Source organism: Zonotrichia albicollis, chromosome 1 (genome assembly GCF_047830755.1).
Source record: "Zonotrichia albicollis isolate bZonAlb1 chromosome 1, bZonAlb1.hap1, whole genome shotgun sequence".
Lineage (NCBI taxonomy): Eukaryota > Metazoa > Chordata > Aves > Passeriformes > Passerellidae > Zonotrichia > Zonotrichia albicollis.
In genome coordinates, this window is record NC_133819.1 from 10,211,542 (window position 1) to 10,231,656 (window position 20,115).

Genomic DNA, 20,115 nt, shown 5'->3' on the forward strand with positions numbered 1-20,115 from the left:
GGCATGAGAAGGGGAGAGCTCAGCCTGGCAGTCAGTGCACAAGGTGTGAGGAGGAGTCAATGCCTTGCAGGAGATGTGAGCAGTTAGAAACACTCCAGGATAATAGACCTGGAACCCATGCTGGTGTTTCACTGTGCTTTTGTTTGGGAGAGCTACTGGAGGTAAAAGCAGGGAGGAGGTAGAACTTTGCAGGCAGCTGCTGTAGCTCTGCAGAGCTGTGCACAGGGATTGGAAAGGCTGTCTGTAAGAGCACATTAGGTGTTTGCAGAGACACCTTCTCTCTAGCAGCACATTTTTGGTATGCAGGGTTCCCACTAGCCTAGTTGTACTTTGAAGGGTGGGGTAAGTCTCTATAATAATCTAAAATGAGAAGGGAAAACACTGGACCCTGAACTGCTAAAAAGTAGTGATCTGTGTTCCGGAATCTGGATTAATTTTTGTTAAGGAAGAACCACAAAACTCCCAGACTGCTGTTTCTTGAGCAGTAAAAAGTGCTCTGAGTTTCTACTGGCTAGAGCCAATTTGTCTTCCTCCCAGATGGTGTCATTTTGCTTAGTCAGCACATAATTTGTAGATGGTACAGGATATTATTTTTTAAATTATTTCTTATTTTACTAAAATTATTAATGCCTTGCTAATAAAAAGACCATTAAATAAATTTTCAGCTGCTCCCTAAAATTACTTTCTTCGTTGCTTTATTCTAATTAGACACTTTTTTATGAGAGGTTTTGACAAACTATTATGGATACAAGTGGAAATAAAACTTGCAATTTTTCTGTAGCTGAAGTTCTCAGCCCAGACATAATTCAAACTAACAGATATGGTGGTAGTGGCGTGTTAGTGTTACTAATTTCTCAGAAAAGATTTTCCCTAAGAAATAGTGTTTTATGTGATTCAAAAGTTACCTTTTCAAATCAAGTGTTAATGCAGAGGAAATGTTTATTGGCTGGATTTTGAAGTCAAGTTTAAAATACTGATATGCTGCTGTTTTTCTTTGGCAGAGTATCAAGAAGAAAAACACAAGTAAGCAAGAGATGAGCACATACCTGCGGTTCATCGTGTCCCGGATGAAGGAGCGGGTGAGTCTGGGCTGGGGGCTTTGCTCAGTCCCTGCTGCACTGCCCAGGATCCTTGTGGGAACTACCAGAGGGTGGTTTTTATTTCTCCTTTCGCAAGCACTGTGTGTTTTCACACACACTTCCCAGGCCCTGAGGTTTGGATCAGTCTCACCAGGGTATGCCATGGGCCTGTGGCCCCCAGTTTGCCCTTGTGTAGTACCCACCTGAAATATTCCAAACTATTGCATTTTCTAATCCTCTTTTATGTGTTTTAAGCAGATTCTCAATGCAATAACAAATGCTGTCTCATGGTCCTTTCAGGCTATAGATCTAAACAAGAAAGGGAAGGACAACAAACACCCAATGTATCGAAGGCTGGTGCACTCAGCTGTTGATGTTCCTACTATACAGGAGGTAGAGTCACTTGCTTTCCAACTTCCATACTGGTTTTGGTGTCTTTTTATAGTGCAAGTTTGAAAAGTCCTAATCCTGTTTAATTCTCTTTGTGATCAGTATTTCAGTATTGTATCCAGCATTAGGTATGGAAGCTTAACATGTCAAACTTTTCCTCATAAATAGGTAATTGAGTAAAACCCATTTTCAGTGGTGCCTAGTTTTCAGACACAGAGTATCCTCAATTCCTTTTGTACTAAGGTTTCACTAGCATCTGCAGGTAGCTAAAATCTTCAGAGAAATTACTGTTTAGCTAAATCAATGAGTATAGACTCAAGTGCCTGTGTGTGCTTCTCTGGCCCAATGTTTGTGGCCATATTCTGATTTCAGTCACTATGCCCTTGTGTGGGTGTCAGCTTTATAAACATCTGAATGATTCATAGAGAACCAATCACTTTGTTGATCATGAAAAACCAGACTCACCCAAAACATCTGTTTTGCATTAATTGTTCCAAAAATAAAGTACTAATAAAAATATTGTCCCTTTTTTCTGAGCCAATGGTCTGATCATGACTCATATAAATCAACTGCACATGACCATAATAAACAGCATATTCATTTTTACTCATTCCTGCAACTGGATTGTAGGCAGTGCTGTGGTATATCTTGCCCTTTACAAGCACAGATGTGAAGAGCCTTTGTTTTATTATTAAAATGCACAAATAAACAATAGCTTCACTGACAGTTTTGGAGACCAGCACTGCTGCTTTCTAGAAGTGCTGGCAACACTGGTTGAGCCTGAAAATAGGCCAGGTCTTCCCTTCCCCTCTGTCAACTTCTCCTGCTTCCATAGAAGGTCTTTTGGCTCTGATAGCATTCTACAAGCTGATGTTGTTTTGTTTGATGATTGGAATTGTCATAGATGTTCTTGAGAGAGCCCAAGTGAAAACACTTTATTCCCCATTGGACAAAGCCATACTAAGAAAATTAATTGCATGGCTCCGTGTAGGCATTTTTTATGAGTTTGGAAGACTGGGACAATCAACTTTCATCAGATAACACAGACTGTCAAGTGAAGATCCTGGAAGCTCAGTCCTGAAAGGCAGTCAACATTGATTTGAAACTAGCTGATATTTTAGGGTACAAAATGTTCACCTCAGGGAACATATTTCAGTTTGAACAAATGTTCTGGGCCACACCTTATGCTGCAGCTCCTGCAGCTTCACCTTGTTTCAACCAAGAAAATATTTTTTAAACTTGGTCAAGTATTAAAGGATCTATTTTACTTCTGGGCATTGCATAAAGGGCAGCCAAAGCTCAGGTACTTACAAACCATGTCAAAGAGTTGTAAGTATTCCTTTTGTATGCAGGAAAAGCAGTGTCTGATCTGTGTTGCATAATGCAGACTCCTGTGAAAGCTCCTCTGCATAAAGCAGGTAGAGCACTTTGAAGAGTTTTCTCACAGCCTTGTGTTCTCTTTTGTGTAGAAAGTAAATGAAGGAAAGTACAGGAGTTATGAGGAGTTCAAAGCAGATGCTCAACTGCTTCTACACAACACAGTGATTTTCTATGGAGGTAAAGTACTACATTTACTGCTTGCCTTGTTTGATATGTCTTTATTTGTAGGAAATTCACAAGTCCAGGATGAATTTGATGTTAAGTAGTCTTAAGTGTGAATGAGGTAATTTGAAAGCCCTTAAAAATCAAAGTGCATAAGGACTTTTTAGGGTCTTTTCTGGCCCACCTACTACAGAAACTATTTTCATCCTCCCTGAATAAACCTCTTAGTGAGAATTGCACTTTTTCCATCCTGCTTCTTCTTCAGCAAAGTCCTAGGTCAGTCTATACTGCAGATTTTTGCCAATATATGTATGTTTTCCTAGGGTAGAGTAGGATTTTCTGTGTTGTGTCAGCAGAAACATGTACTATGGACATATTGCTTTTACTTTTGGGCAATATCTGCCATATTGTGAAAGCAAAAGTAGCTACATCCACACTAGGAGTGTGCTGCTGGTGCAGTGTGGAGGTACAGCCATCAGAGAAGCTGCCAGGCACTGGGAAGGTAATGAGTGGCTGATTGGAAGTCAGAAATCCCCACCACCATGTCCAGAAGCTGTAGCCAGGTCCTGTTTTCAGAGCCACCATCTCAGGAAGGGTGTAGTTGTCCCCATCAGGGGAACTGGGAGGAGGGTGGCACCAGGGAATGCAGCCCCAGGAGATCACAGTGTGGCTGGTGGGCAGAGATGTGAATATGCCAGGAGAGGAATCCAGGGGTGTAAAGGGAGACTCAGTGATGAACAGTCTGTGAAACATCACTCAGGGCACGGAGCAGAGAGGAGATGCTTTAGGACAACTGCAGTGTGCCATTCAGACACAAGCAGAGAAAGGAACTGAACCCATATTAAGAGCAACTGTGTCTCCCTGCTGCTGCTCCTCCTCAGATGTGTACTTGCATTGTTCAGTGTGAAAGCAGTATTGTGGCATATAAATATGACACAGAAAACAAATATTGAACTGATTGTTAGAAAATTTTAAATGGAAGGGCTGCCCAAGTGATTAAATTATATTTTTTCTTCTTAAGAATGACAATTATAGCATGAATGTCACAGCTGCAAATCTTTGTGAGCACTGTGATCATAACTGTGATTGTTTATACCAACTATTTTTAATTTACAGCGGACAGTGAACAAGCTGATATAGCAAGGATGCTTTACAAAGACACCTGCCATGAAGTAAGTACTGCCAAGTAACCAAGATACTTCATTTTCATTTCAAAATCTAAGAAATTATTCTTCATATTACAAATTAAAAAGCATGTGAAATTGAATTATAAATTTCTTCCAGACAGTCTAGCAGCTGATTCAGAATTCCTTTTACTTTTTCTTTAGGTTTTTGCTGTAGGTTGGGTTTTGTTGGTTTTTTTTTTTTTTTTTTTTTTTTTTTTTGCAACTAGGTGATAATTTAAAAAAAACTGGTGTTCAAATTTTAGTTTTGAAAAAAATTGAGCAATACAGATTTGGACTAGAAATAATTGAACTTACTAATATAAATTGAATCTTGGACTTTAAATAATTGTACTTACTAATATAAATTGAATCTGAGGTGAAATTCCTACTAAATTCTCTAATTGTCATTAAAAACAAAAAATGTCATCATTCTCCATATTCTGGGGAGACCAAAAAGTACAGCCGAGGAGCTGGCACACTTTTTCCTTTTGTACAGTTGAATTACTTCTTTCACAATGTACTTTAAATATTTGATGAATTTTAAGAACTGTTCTTTGCATTTCATCTATAATAGATCATTAATATGTCAGTTAGTCTTCTCCCTCTGCCTGGCTTTTCTGAAACATGAATAATGTTTCTTCAGGTTGTCTTTCAGCCTCTCACAGCCCACCTCAGTTTCACACCTTTAGTTTGCATGGACAGAGGTAACTCCACCAAATTAGCAAGCAGGGCTGAAAAATTGTACTACTTAAGGGAGAGGGATGCTACTGAAATCACATAAATAGGATTTTTTTTTTTGCTTATTTACCTTTTTTCTTGTTTGTTTTTCAGCTGGATGAACTGCAGCTTTGCAAGAACTGTTTCTATTTGTCAAATGCACGACCTGACAATTGGTTCTGCTATCCTTGTGTATGTTGCTGACACAGATTTTTATTTGTTTGCTTTTCTGTATAAAAGCCTGCAGTTTTGGTGTCATTAATGCATTGAATATTCCATTTCACAGTGCTGGTTTCAAAAGCATGGTTAAGACTCTGTAAGCCTGGATATTTTATACAAGTGAAGTGTTGATTGAAGTTCAAAGCTGTAACAATATAGGTTATAAACCTTGGGTATCAGCCAGTTACAACAGTTTCACAAGAAAATAAGGAGCTTACAGAACTAAAACTCTGCTCCTGAATGAAGCTAGAAAGACAAGTTAATTTTTAGGCTGCTTAGGATCTCTGTTTTCAATAGACAGTTGTACCCTTTTCAGACTTTGCAGTTTTAGGGGTTTTTTTAAGTTGATCCAAGCAATCTATCTAACAAGGAAATGTAAGAAGATAAACGTGAAAATAGCACTAGACACAAACAGTAACCAAGCTCTTAAGGTACTTGCATAGTGTTACAGCAGAATATTTGTGGGAGATAGCAATATATTTCATATCCACTAATAAATCCAACTTCTTTTTCCAGATACCTAATCATGAGTTGGTTTGGGCCAAAATGAAAGGCTTTGGGTTTTGGCCAGCCAAAGTCATGCAGAAAGAGGACAATCAAGTTGATGTTCGCTTTTTTGGCCATCACCACCAAAGGTAATTTATTAATTCCATGTGCTGCTTTTTACAAACAATATTAAAAGAACTTATCTGTCATGTTGTAAATCCTGGCTCAGCTTGTTGCCAGTATTAGAAATATTGAATACTTTGTCATAATTGTTTCAGAAAATCCTAATTTCAGTCTAACACATCTGAAGTGTCCAAATTCAGTGGCTCAGATGTTCTCTTTCCACAGTTGCCAGAAGGATGTTCCTTAATGCCATTTTAATTAAAGACAGTAAGTGAACTTAAGCTGTTTCTTCAAATGTGTAGCAGTCTCCTAATCCAGGCCAAGGTGAAAATGGGACAGAAATGTACTCCATCTACCAGCAGTACTGACTTCAGGCAGTTTCTCATTTGAGCTGAGGCACTACAATTTTGTGGTTTGGTGTCATGATATATATCACAAATGTTTGTGTCTCACTGCTAGAACATTGACAGGCCTCCTGCTGGGAGCCAGTTTGTAATTTCAGAGAATCCCTCTTTACACTGGAAACTTGTCTCTTAGAGATCAGCTTTTGGTTCTCTCTCCAGCTGGTTGTTCAGCATTTGGGAAGTTTGTAGCAGTGTGACAGTGGATGTACTGGTTTGGATTATTTTACTGTTTTATTTATGTGCCTCTAATATGAGGAGAAGAGACATTTCTCAAGTAATTCATGGTTGTTAGGAGATGGTATATTTTGGTGCATCCCAAAAGGACCTAGACAATTCAGTAACAGTTTATTTAAATTGCTTTCATGTAACTTGCCCAATATATAACATCTTTTCACTTTTTATGTGAACTACCAAGACTTTTTAATAGTTATAAAGTAAGTAAAGGATCCTTACTGGTGCCTCAGTCACAGAATGTTTTTACCTTGGATCTGTTCATGAACACAGTTTATTTAATTAGTTATCTTTGGTTTTAAGTTCACACAGTTTAAAATTACTTAATAAAGGAACCTGGCACCTGTGGGATGAGGTGCTTGCTACTTCTTAAATGTGTGCTGATACAAAAGGCAAAGGATGTTTAACAGCAGTGCCATTGCTTACTTACTGTGCTGGGCTTGGATAAAAGGCCCAACTTCTGGTTAGTGTAAATTGGCATTGTTTCTTTGTCTTTACTCAAATTAAATTTATATTGCAAGAATCAAGAATCTTTTCACAAACATGTCATTTGTGGAGTATCTAATCTGTTAGGTAGATGTGCATGGCAATGACTCTATATCCAATGTCTAATGTTGCCTGGTGCTTGGTATAACCTCTCAAAATGTCAAGACCTGCCTATCTAACTCACTGAGAATTCTCTGAACACCTTTAAGTGGACAAAGTAACTTTGGAACCATGTCACTGGCATGAATTCAGTCCAAACAAGCATGACAGTCCCCCATGGAAGTTCAGTCCTGATAGACAGGGGCTCAGGACACAAAATGTGTCTATTCAAGGTGAGGAGTTGGTACATTCCCTGACAATTTTAGGAAAGAGGTCAAGAGCTAAATTGGATTAGCATATGAACCTCCAGTAAAAAAATGTTTCTGTGTCTGAGTCAGAGCATTTAGCAAGAGAACAGATAAGAGATGGTGCTGGGGAAGGTTTGTGGCTCATAAAAAATGAGAGAGACTTTAAGCCATAGCACCAACAGCTAACAAGTATTTATAATAACAAAAATGTCTAACAGCATGCAGTCCATTTTCTCAAATGTGTTGAGTTTAAAAAAAAATCAAAAAGGAATTGTCAGTGATCGACCATTATGAAAAACTGCTTTTGAAGTCAGTTTCTCAGGTTGAGATCTTTCACCTGTTTTTCATGTTTCTGAACTGTGTGTTCTGTGTATTCACAAGGGCCTGGATCCCCTCTGAAAACATTCAAGACATCACAGTGAACATCCACCGGCTGCACGTGAAGCGCAGCATGGGCTGGAAGAAGGCCTGTGATGAGCTGGAGCTGCACCAGCGCTTCCTCCGCGAGGGAAGATTCTGGAAGTCAAAGAATGAGGACAAAGGGGAAGAGGAGGCAGAGTCCAGCATCTCTTCCACTAGCAATGAGCAAGTGAGTGCTGCTGCAATATTAGCAATTGGGGGAAATTCATTAAAGAGTACAAAGTCAGTGTGGTTTTGATTAATGTGCTGTTAATTAGCCTTGTGCTCTGTCTGCAGGTTTGTGAGGACAGGAGGGTTTAAAGATTTATCCTGCCTATCACTTGTTCCCCCTTATTATCCCTATCTTGCTATCAGTAATAGCAAGAATTTAGATTTTCCCTCTTTCCTCAGTTTCTCGGATGACCTTTGTGAAGTTTCAAAGTGTTTGTCACGTACAGCACCTTGATGAGACAGATCAAGATTTCTAAAGTTAAATAGGAATGCTCGAGTCAAATGTCACAGATATCAGATGGACTGCAACACTGCCTTCTTGGAGCCCTGTCAAGGGACAGCCCTGTGGCTGCTCAGCCTTTTCACAGCTGGAGTATGCTCACTTTGAGCTCTATTCTGCCTTCAGATCCACAAGTTACACCAGCCATGACATTTTCAGCACGTCCAACTGAAGCTAGGTGCAAACATTGCACTTGAGGACCATGTGAACAGCAACTGATTAAAATGATTAAAAATAATTCTGCAAAACAAGAAAAATCATGTTGTTTTGACAAAGAGCACAAATGGCCAAGATCCAAAGCTTTGCATTTCCACATGAAAATTCCCTTATCATAGCTGATCTTTACTAATCATTCATTGTTCAAGAGGGTGTTATATATTCACTTCTAGTGACTTGGCAGTAAGATTTTCATAGTTTGCAGGGTGCTTCTCTGTATTTTTGGCAGCCCTTTCCCTGGCAACATCTTTCCTCATTTAAAACTCGTATCCTTGCTCCAAGTCTCTATTAAAAAAAATTTGGTATATTTTTACCCTCTTCCTTTGTCCTTTTGTCAAACAGGTCTATCATCCAGTCTGGAACTAAAACCTTAAAAGTTTATAATAAACTCCATGTTGTGGTGGGAGGTTGTTCCTTATCAAAGTGGGTTTAGGATTTTTTAGCCCGGTTTGTTTAGCTACCCCTTTCTAACCCCTTTATTTAAAGTTGTGTGTGCAGTGATACAACAGCCTGTGATAAAACAGGAAAATGGTCATAAATAACAAAACTGGTATTTTCCCATTTTTTTAAGAAGTGTCAGTCACAGGGTCTGAAGTGTCCATTTACGTATTTTCTCTTCAATGCCAACTATTCATACTTGGCTGATGCTTATACCTGTTTTACTGGTTTCCCAGATACAGGAACACAGGAGTAGCCATCAAACTCACTGTTCTGCTGTAGTCTGCAATATCCTGTTACTAAGACTAGCTAGTGCTAGCCATGCTTCAGAAACAGGCATAAGAACTTCTCTACAAGCCCTGTAAGATAATTACCATCCACTTAGATCTCATCCTTGTTTCTACTGTGATACTGACTTTTATTCTAAAGCATAAAGTTCCATACTCCTCCAGTAATAATCCAGTCTGGGTGATCTTACCATATTTACATACTTATATTCTCTTTATAATCACTGCTGTTTTCTGGCATCCAACAAGATCTGATTTCTAAGTATGGGTCACTAATATCAGAATATCTCAGAAAACAAGTGTTTGAACTTGTGTGTGCAATGAAGAAAGGAATTATTAAGAGTATTTTAGCAAGTGCATTTTGAATGGCAGAACTTGTTCTTTAATTTTGTTCCTTCATGCAGTCATAGTCATCAGTGATGATGTAGAAAGTTTATTGTGTGTACTTCTCATTTAAGAACATTTCATTAACATTTCTATTTGATACCCTAAATAATTGCAAATAATCACAAATAAAAGGCACATCAGTCATGTTACAATGAAAGCCACTTAAATAAACTGCTTTTTGGGTTGATTCAACATGCTTTTCCTAATATTCACAGCTGAAGGTTACTCAGGAACCACGAGCAAAGAAAGGACGACGTAACCAGAGTATGGAACTCAAGAAAGAAGTGAGTAACCTCAATTACTGTGTTTTTAGAGATAGCAAAGTACAAAAAGTCTGAAATTTTAATAGGCACTCCTTCAATTTCAGTCACCTTTTAGTGATGTTACAGTATTAGCCTTGGAAGTTCCAGCCCCACAGCTTGGTACTCCCTGCTAAAACAAGTGTAATTATGCCTCCCACATGCAAGCAATGTGTGTCATCATTGGAATACTCTGTATCGTGAATAAAGCAAGCCAGCTTACAACATTTCTTTTTTAATAACAAATTCAGCATATCAGCAAGCTCATAAATAGCAAAAATTAGGAAGTTCAATCGAGACTATTAAGTTTCTGAGCCACCTTACCCACTTTGTCTGCAGGGCTTCCCTATGTATCCCGCTTGCAGGATCAGGGAACCAAGGGCTGCGCTATTGCTCGTGTACACGAGGGGGCACTTACAGAGAGAGCCGTAAATCTCTTCCCGAGCCGCCAAGGACTCTTTCCTGGCCTCCTTCCAGCTGAGAGGAACGCTGAGAAACATTTGCACATATGTGTGTGTTCCCTGCCAGAGGGCTCGGGATGCCCGTGCAGGGGAGGCTGCGGGGACTGGAGCAGCAGAGCTACAGAGTGGCTGGAGCAGCAAAGCTCTCTGTAGAGCAGAGCTCTCTGTGGTGGCTGGAACAGGGACAAGGACACTCCTCATTCCCTGCCTCCCTATTGTACCTGATCCTGCAGGAGGCAGCCTCATGGATGGGGACAGTGACACGGTCTCTGCTCCCTGGGGCACAAACTTGGTTTGAGTGCAAGATTGGCCAGACATCCTCCTGTAATCTCCCTTTCTTACTGTGTTTTCTGTCAAGCAAATGCTGTAATTTGCTTCATATATTTATGTCTTAACATTTGCCTTCTTAGCTCTGATCAGTGATCCAGAAGTCAATCACAGTGACCTCTCAGAGAGTAATTGATTGCAAAAGGGAATACACAGCCTTTTGAATGGTGTAAGCAATGCTTCATCACACAGACAGGCACTAAGTCCAGTCCTGAGCAAGGCTTTGTCTCTACACTGCTAAATGAGCATTAAGAGATCTAACTTTAATTTTAAAAAATTGTTTATGTCTTCAGACACCTCAAATAACAGTAAGCACTTCCAGGAGTATAAGGTCAATCTATTCTAAAGTGCAGGAGCCATTGGTGTTACATTGTAATAACACAGGCAGCTGAATTCAGCACAGTACACTACAGTAACAGGGACTTCTTTCTTGATAATTGTGTAATTATACAGAGCCTCTGTGGTCATCAAGTCTAGTTCCATATTATTGGAAGCAAGACGCAGGCTCTCATTAGCCTTTCATCTTCAAAGGACCTTTGAAGTTCTGATCAATCTTTGCAGCACTTCTGTGGAGTCAGTGGAATATCACAGACTCCAGGGCAGCCTGTTGGGTCAGAGTAAGCCCAGAGTTTGCCAAAACAATCCAGGAGCCTTGGCCATGCAACTACAGTCTCTTTAGGCAGAATATTGTGGGGGAAAAATATCTCTAGCAAACCTCTAGCAATCCTCAGGAGTCAGCACAGCCTCTGAGGTTTTTCATACTTTTGGGGAGGTGAGGCTGGCTGAAATCAGAAAAGCCTGACCCAAGAGCCTGCCCACTCTCAAGTTGGTTTTCCACAGGGATTCCACATCCCATTAGCACTACAGGTCTTCAGCAGACACCTTTCATATTAATTACACTGATATTCCTCACATAACATTTTTTCTTCAGGGGGACCTGAAAAGGGAACAGGTTGACTTATTCTATTTTGATATCTGATGTTGCCTTCAAGGCGTGGCGACCTGGTTCTAAGTCCGGCACGGTGGCCCAAAGCCCAGGGTCACTCGGTCCATATGCTCCTGACACCAATGTGGTGGACAGCAAATGGTGTTTATTGAGGGGTCACAAGGGTTTTTATGGCTTAGGCAGTCACTGTCATTTCCCTCTGCTCACGTCCGGCTGGGTGCGGCCGGGCACAGAGCACAGGTCGGGGTGTCCTATCTAACCGTGCAGCCCGGGATTCTTCCTACGCTTGTCCCTGACTCTCCACAATCTCATTTACAAGTTTGTTCTTTCTCTGCAGGAGCCAGAACCTGAAACTGAAGCAGTAAGTTCAAGCCAGGAAATTCCCACAATGCCTCAGCCCATTGAAAAAGTTTCAGTCTCAACTCAGACCAAGAAGTTAAGTGCCTCTTCTCCAAAAGTGATGCATCGGAGCACCCAGACCAGTAATGATGGAGTGTGTCAGAACATGTGCCATGACAAATACACCAAAATCTTTAATGATTTCAAGGACAGGATGAAAGCTGATCACAAAAGAGAAACTGAGAGAGTCGTGCGAGAGGCAGTGGAAAAGGTAACATTTGTTGAAAACCACCTACCCTGGGTTGAGGAGAGGAGATTTTGGGGATTTCTTCTTCTTTCTATTTTTGTAACAACCTCTTTTACCAAAACTCATAAAAAATGTTTTCCAAAGAGACCACATAAAAATAGTCTCCATTATTGCTTTTTTAGACCATTTCTATACCAACAAACCTACTTTAAACAGAAAACTCTTGTCTTTTTTGATTCTTTCCAGTGAAATAAATTTGTGATCCAAAACTGAAACTAATTGTTTCATTCATTCATGAGTATCTGTTTCCAAAGCCTTTCTCTCCATTGTTAAGTGTGATTCTAAACAATGTCGTTGTTTAACTGCTAATCATAAATAATTCTTCTTTTGCCCATCTTCTGACCTCAGGATCAAATAGGGTCACTGAAATTTGTTTGAATTTTCTTATCTAATAATAACCTGTTTAAAATTCAATGTCTAAGCTTGACCTGGTCACCTTTGGCTAGAGAGAGCAGGGCAATTTGGAGGATGATTTGTCTGACCTCTCTTAAGTACCTGTCTTAAGATAAGATGAATTTCCTTCTGGATGAAGGACTGTGAAATGAACCTAGGGAGTTCAAGTGTTAATCCTGTAGGATTAAGACACCAAATGTTTAGATACCTGAGCAAGGGCAGAGGAACTTCACTGACAGTGAACACTAAAATAAATAAATACCTGTTAATGAACTCAGGCATGTTCTATTTTGTATCTTCCATCATGCACTTGCTGTAGATTTATAAGCAGTTGTAGATTTGGAAAAACCAAAATATTTTTAAAGAGAAATCAATAAATTTATAAACTGATTGAGCAAATTTATAAACTCATTGAGCAAATATGCATAGAACTTACTTAGCTGTTATTGTAGATGCCTAGCAGAGTAGAAATACAGTGACATTTTTATTTTTATTAAATCTGTTTTTGTTATATCTCTAATTGAGCAATTTTTTATTTCCTAAATAGGAGAAAGCTCAAATTAGGTGACCCCCCCCCTGCATCAGTAATAGAGATTTAAAGAGTAGAGGTTTAATTAAGACACTTTTAACTCCAAGAGCTGTCCCTTGACTTGTTTTGCTGTCTGTCTTTGGCAGCTGCGCACGGAGATGGAGGAGGAGAAAAGGCAGGCTGTGAACAAAGCTGTGGCCAACGCACAAGGAGAGATGGACAGAAAGTGTAAGCAGGTAAAGGAGAAGTGCAAAGAAGAGTTTCTAGAAGAAATTAAGAAGCTAGCAGGTCAGCACAAGCAACTGATTTCCCAGACCAAGAAGAAGCAGTGGGTAAGTGTCAAAAATGTATCACAAGAGAGTTAAGTGGAAATGTAAAATGCATCCTGCAGGCAGTTGAAGGGGATTTCTTCCTTGCTTTTAACTGCACTGCTCTTTCACTGGTCTTTCAGCATTAAGACTTTCTCCTTCATCTAACTGTTTCAAATCTTCTCCAAATTTCAACTTGGCACTTTGATTACTTTCCATCTTAATTTGTTAGTGCTAACAGCAACACCTTCTCAAGTCCAATCAGATCTCAGTATTAAAAATGTTTTTTTCTAAATGCAGTTTTACTCCGTATAAGAAATGCTGTGCATTATGTTCACACTCCTTTGATCTTGAGACCTCAGAGGGTACAATATCTGGCTGCATCAATTTAGATTCCCCTGCTAATAAGGCTGTTAGTGATATCCTTTTTGGCCTTTTCCTCTCCTTGCTTTTTCTAAGACACGACATTCTGAAATGTATTCCTCTCCTGTTTGGTCCTTAAGTGCAACTCTGCAGCACCAGCTACAAAAACCACGTTGGTGTGCCCTCTGGAAAAGTGAAAATAGACATCTAACTTACTGTTCTGCTACACACCACAAACTTCCCCCTGGTTTTATTTGGGTTGTGGCTGCTGTTTTCTCAGGCTGGAGTGTGTCCTCACACATGGCTGTACAGCACCTAGCCAAACACTGCAGGAACCATAAACTGTGCTGCTTGCCAGGAGCAGAGTGCAGGTGGAAACTGCTCTGCCCAGGAGCTGGGACCTGGCACACACACAAAGTCTGCTATTTCTTTGTTAATTTTCACAGAACAAGGGAGCAAAAGCCATCACCAAGGAAGTCCCACAGCACTGTGACAGTTGTCTGTAACACACAGGGGTGTGGGCACAGGATTGTAGCACTGGTGGGGCTGGAGAGGAGCAGGAGCCTCCAGGAGATGGCACCAGCCAGTCCTGTCACCCCCTGCAGCCCCATTTGCCTTCTGCTGTAAAAGGCTGTTTTGCTGCTGCTCAGCCTCATTAGTCCCTGTGCTTACATGAAACAATGGGCCCTGCAGGGAAAACTCTGCTCTGGAGAAGAATGGAAAAAATACTCTGGCAAGACAGTCAATCAGTGACTATCACAGTTAAGAGTTTGGTTTTTGGAAAGAGAATAATTATTTCAAATGCCCCAGTTCCTGCAGCCTTCATTTCTGTTCCTCACAGAGGTTTTACTGTGGGTGTTATGATGGTGCAGAGCTTGGGTCTGTCAATAAGAGATTTCCTCCCTGTCTACCTGTCTCTGAAGACCAGAGAAGTTATTTTTGACTGACTTGATGGAGTTTCTGTGCTCAGTGTGTCACCAGCTGCTGGGGCCTGTGTGCTCACCTGTGGCACTGGAGAGGGAAATGGAATTGCCTTTGCCTACTATAGAATATGTCAAATTACCTCTGTTCTGTCAGGAGTGAAGAGCACATGTGTGACATGTGACATGTGAACCATTGTCACCATTCAGCTGACATGCACTAACTGGGGCACAATGACATCATTGTGAGGCTGGACTCTTAGCTCTAGCTGCTTTTTTGTAGTTTTGAAGGTAGAATTTTCAAGAGAGACTGACTGGAGTTATCTGCTCCAATGTGCCTTTACTATATCCTTCAGACTAATCAAAAAATGCCCTGGTACCACATCACTGAATTTATTAATGAGGACATAAAGCTTCATTACTGAGCAAAATAATCAAAAGATAGAGTATTTGACAATCTTGCCTATTTCTGTGGCCTCAAACTATCTGTCAATCACCAGCCTAAATGAAGGCATCATGCAGGCAGCTGGTTTGCATGTGGCAGGAGAGGGAGGGTCAGGATAAACACCTCTGCATTCAGGCTGATGGATCTGCCTGCCAACACAGCCTCAGGCAGCTGGACTCGGTCCAATTACACAGCTCCCCAGTGATTCTTCCTTCAGTGCTACTAATGACACTCCCTGGTGTGTAGTGCTGCACTTGTGTGCTGCTATTATAATGATACCTCCTTACCAAAATCTCATGTAATTAACACACTTACTAAATGAGTTTTGGTGGCTTTGCTTTTTAATTAGGAGCAGAGACCTCTGGTTTTGTGTAATGCTGATGTCTGTGCTTGGGAATACAACTGCTATTATTCACACTGTATTTGTCTTTTCCTCATACCTAAAAAACAAGTCCAGCTGGGATAAAGGGATCATTTTGCTGGTAGTGTACAGGACATGGGATGTGCTTCCAGCCCTCAGAATACTAATGCACAGTTAAAGAATAACAGTTCCTCTTTCTCTAGCTGGTCACAATTGGCTTAGCCCAATTTCATTTTTATACCTTCAGAAAATTTTGGTTTAATACAGATACCTCAAGTAAATAGCAAAGAAAAGGAAGAAGTGTAAAGGTAGCAGTAACAATAATGAGATTATGCACCTCCATGGCCTCCAGGGTTCAGGCTGGACTGCTGGTCTTGACAATGTTTCTATTTTAGTTTCTCCAAATTCTTTTATTTTTGTATAAGATTCATTTAAATTGGTGCATAGGTCATTTCCATTGACAGTTTTAACTTTTTTCTCTTTCAAATCTATTTACAGATATATTTATTTTAACTTGCAACAGGTGGTCTTTAAGTGAATGAGAATTGTCTGTGATGTGTACTGTCTGAAACAAAACCCCAAGTGATTGATAACATTTAGAAACAGGAAAATACAAAGGAAAGAGGAAAATACAAAGAAAAGAGGAGGCCTGAGGCCAGCTGGCATTTTGCCTCCAGTGCCACATGTGCTGGTACCAGCACAGATGACACTATTTTCCTTTTGTAAGTGGAGATTCACATCCCACACTTATGGCCAGCATATGTAAGGGGAAGTGCAGGACCCGCAGATCAGTTGTCCTCTCCTGTCGTAGCATTTTTTGATCTCTCCAAGCCAGCAGATGTGAATTTGCTCTCCGGGCTGAGGCCCATGCTGTACATAATGGAGAGCCACAGCTGCTCCCTGCACCTTTCCAGCAGATGATCCTGATGGCTCCCACAGGCTTGTGGGCAGCCAGCAACATGAAAAACCAGGAAAACAGCTCTCAAGAGGACACTTGTTTGCAGACATTTTTACAAATAAACTTCCCAGGAGCTAAATTATGAAAGGAAAATGGAGAGGTTTCCTTCTCACACAGCTAGGGCAGTCCCTTTATTGCTGATATAAATAAATGGTTATCAGTTTAGCCAATGTAAATGTTGGCTTTCTTGGATCTGTCTTTCAGTAGTGTGGGTTGTTGTGGTTTTTCTTTTGAGGCAGTTGGGTTTGTTTCCTTTGTAATTCTGTTTTATTAGCAAAGCTGTAGCTAGACAGGACATAAAAATTAAATTGTGTGTTATTTTGTGCTTTGATAGCAGCCTGCACAGACTGTGTGATATCCCTCCCCTTGTTCACCATCATGCAATTAGCATTTCAGACTGGATTCCTAAAGATGCCTCCTGATTTTGAGCAGACCAAATTCAGAAAGGCAAATCTGAGGTCATTAGAAGCTGACTGTCCAGGATGCAGAAGTATAAATGGTACCTTAAGCAGCAATGCCACCTTATCTTATGGAGTTTTGTCAAAATGACAGTTCATGCTTTTGCAGCACTGCCTTAAGGGGCATAAACCAGCCTGAAGACAGGGCACTGTGTGGGTGCTGTGCCTCCTTGATGGCCACGCTTGGTGCTGACCAGCATGTTGCCTTCCCTTTCTTATTTCCCCAGAGGCCACAGGATTATTTTCCAAGTAGATTTCCAGCTATCAGAAGGCTGGGGGTGTTCTCTGTGTTCTGAGGTAGAAATCATCTTTGCTGCAGCTTTCTCCAGAAACAAATAATTCTGCATAAAGCATGGGCTATGCAGCATCTTTCTTTCAGGAGTTTTGTGCAGTGCTGGCAGGCAGGACAAAGGGCAAGAGCCCAGGTAGCCAACCTGTGTATGACAGGCCTTCTTGGGTTTATCTAAGACTTGGAGGAAAAACCACTTTTCTGATCTGCTCAGTAGCAGTAATGGAGCACAAGGTTTTCCCTTCAGGAGGTGGCAGTGCTGGCTTCCAGTCAGCAAACTGCAGTGACAGCAGTGTCCTTACAGGCTGACCCCACATGGGTTATAACAAACCCATAATTCTTGTCTCCTGGGATGTCATTGTTGTGACTTTTGACGTTTTCTAGACCTAAAGGCTCTTCCCCAGCAATCTCTGGACAAGTCAGGCTTATAAAGAAACCTCAAACACTGATTTTCAAGCCTGTGCAGAGCCTGTTGGGGCCAGCAGTGCCTGTTGATTTATTGTAGCTTTTAAGACATAGATCAGGGTGCTATTACACACATACAAATGTAGGGTAAAAGATGCTTCCTGCACTGTGTGCCTGAAAAATGTCACTCCACCATTCCGAGAGGTGAGTTTTCTTAAGTGAGAGAGGATTTTTTGGAAAAGCAATAATCCAGACTCTGGAAAATAGGAAAGCATTTTGTGTGGATTTGCTGAAGATGGCTGCTTCACTCAGCACATGTGAAAAATGCTTGGATGCCCTGAGCATAAATAAGAGGAGCATTGCTGTGCACTGTCAGAACTCAGCACATCCCTCTGGGTGTCCAGAGTTGCTGGGACCCCTGCCAGGGGGCTCAGAGACCCTGGCACACAGCCCAGCACACCTCTGGGTTTGATTATGACCCATGGAGCAAATTACCAGCTTTGTATGAAGACCTGAAAGCCACAGAAATTTAAGTAATGTAATAATAAAATTATCACTAAGTGAAAAAGTAGATTTTGGGGTTTTTAGTGTAGGGGTTGTGGGGACAAGATGGAGGAACTTGGGCATGTCCAACCTTTCTTCTTCTTCTTCTTGGCCTCCATCTTCTGCTGTGATGTTGGCACTTTTGGATTGGTTTAGAGTAGAAGCTCACTGTCTAATATAGGTGATAGGTATTGGAAAGTAAACTTGTAAAAGTATTGTAAACATTGTATATGTAGCTTTTCGTATAAAGACATAACACCGCCCCGGGGCCAGTCAGAGTGCCTGGAATTGCTGGACGGACCTTGTCAGGGCAGGAGAAAAATTTTTATAGATAAGATACAATAAACAACTCTGAGAATAAGAACTGAAGAGCTCTGACTCATTCTTCGAACGTGTGGGCTGAAACAGAGACATTTCAGGTGTCTCACGGCTGCAATAAACTGCAACCTCCCGAGAGTGCACATGCTGGTGTGTGCAGGGCTGGGGAATGCTGGTGAGGAGGGATCTGCCAGGGGGATAATCCCATCTCTTTTGCTCTCCCCAGTGCTACAACTGTGAAGAGGAGGCCATGTACCACTGCTGCTGGAACACCTCCTACTGCTCCATCAAGTGTCAGCAGGAGCACTGGCACGCCGAACACAAACGCACCTGCCGCAGGAAAAGATGAAAGGGCTCCTCCTCCCCTAGAGCGCCACCCCAATGATTGCTATTCTCAGACAGAGCGGTTTTTGTTTCCAAAAAAAAAACAAAAAAAAAAAAGCCAAAATTGTTTAGAATTTGCTTCCCATTTGCACCAGCCTTTAAACACTTTTCTTAGAAGAAATTTTGCACAGTTGTTTCAGTCTTCTGTTAAAAACGCTCCTCCAAAATTTTGTTGGCAAAATGAATTGAACATCTGTTGGAGCAGGTTACTTCAAATAATTTTAAACTAGAGGATTTGTTGCATTTTCAGCAAATTTTAAGACATTTTTAGGTTTTACAGAGATTTTAATCTTTAAAAACAGCAGATCTAAAAACAAAAAAGTGATGCAAGTTTAACAAAAGTTAAAAGTTTAACATGTTTAAAAAACATTTAAAAACTAGTTCTGAATGTAAGAAGTACAGAACTGTTTCAGAAAAACGAAGCATACTACCTTGATGTAACGTTTATTTCTTAACCTTGTTGAGCTGGTTTTGTTCAGCTTAATTTTACTGTTTAAAGGCATTATCTATTGGTTATACCAGTGGGTACATGATTGAATTTAGGGAACAGGGTTGACACAGCAGGTGCTAGTCCTGCATATTTTTTCTTAAATATTTCCCAACTGTGTTTTATTTTCATTATTTCTTTTCAATATATAACTTTTATAACAAAATATTAGCTTTGATCTTGTAGTTTAAAATCACAGGGAACTGGGGTAATCTTTTACTGAGCTGGATCTTAGAGAAAAATGAATATTTAAATTTTGAAGTTTGCACATTTCGTCTTTGTTCTAACATGAGTGCTTATAACAAGAATAAGAAAAACCAAAAAAAAAGAAAAAAACAACAGACAAACAAAAAACCCAACTACCTTTATTCATACTTGGAATTTTGAGGCATACAAATTACTTTATTGCTCTCCCCTTCAGCCTCCCCAATTCAATGTCATTTGACCACCTCTGATCTGGTGTCACCTGGTCCATTGTAACTGATAATAAAAGGAGAAAAAGCACTTAGTTTCACAGAAGCCGTTATGTTTGTAGTAATGGGTCATTGCCTAATAATGAGCTCCATCACTGTACTCAGAATGAAGAATAATGCATGTTAATTTTCTTGTATTAAAGATGCCGTGATTTGTAAAAAGTCTGTATTTTGCGGAATGTCTGGATTAAGAAGCATTACCAATAGGAATGGATCGATAGTTGAAAAATGATTTTCTTTTTGTTTGTTTTATATATAGATATATGAATTGCATCCATGTTCAGAGACAATTTTTTAAATAGATGTAAAGCTTACTTAAATAGCTTTTCTTTTAAAGTGTCTCCACATTTTAGTTTCTTTCAAAGATTGGTCTT

The 20,115-nt window shown here is 40.3% G+C and overlaps 1 protein-coding gene across 8 annotated transcripts in view; it reads left to right on the forward strand.

Annotated features, from left to right (window-relative positions):
* Positions 1-18,845, forward strand: part of ZMYND11 (zinc finger MYND-type containing 11) — a 103,591-nt gene extending 84,746 nt beyond the window's left edge. For all 8 annotated transcript variants that reach the window (XM_005480405.4, XM_026796465.2, XM_005480408.4 and 5 more), the window contains 11 exons: positions 1,002-1,079; positions 1,380-1,472; positions 2,939-3,026; positions 4,128-4,183; positions 5,009-5,086; positions 5,630-5,748; positions 7,572-7,779; positions 9,644-9,712; positions 11,799-12,071; positions 13,176-13,361; positions 18,624-18,845. In XM_005480405.4, the coding sequence (XP_005480462.1) occupies positions 1,002-1,079; positions 1,380-1,472; positions 2,939-3,026; positions 4,128-4,183; positions 5,009-5,086; positions 5,630-5,748; positions 7,572-7,779; positions 9,644-9,712; positions 11,799-12,071; positions 13,176-13,361; positions 18,624-18,746 (1,371 nt within the window). In that variant the 3' untranslated portion in view covers positions 18,747-18,845. The remainder of the gene's footprint in view (positions 1-1,001; positions 1,080-1,379; positions 1,473-2,938; positions 3,027-4,127; positions 4,184-5,008; positions 5,087-5,629; positions 5,749-7,571; positions 7,780-9,643; positions 9,713-11,798; positions 12,072-13,175; positions 13,362-18,623) is intronic.
* Positions 18,846-20,115: the final 1,270 nt, after the last annotated feature.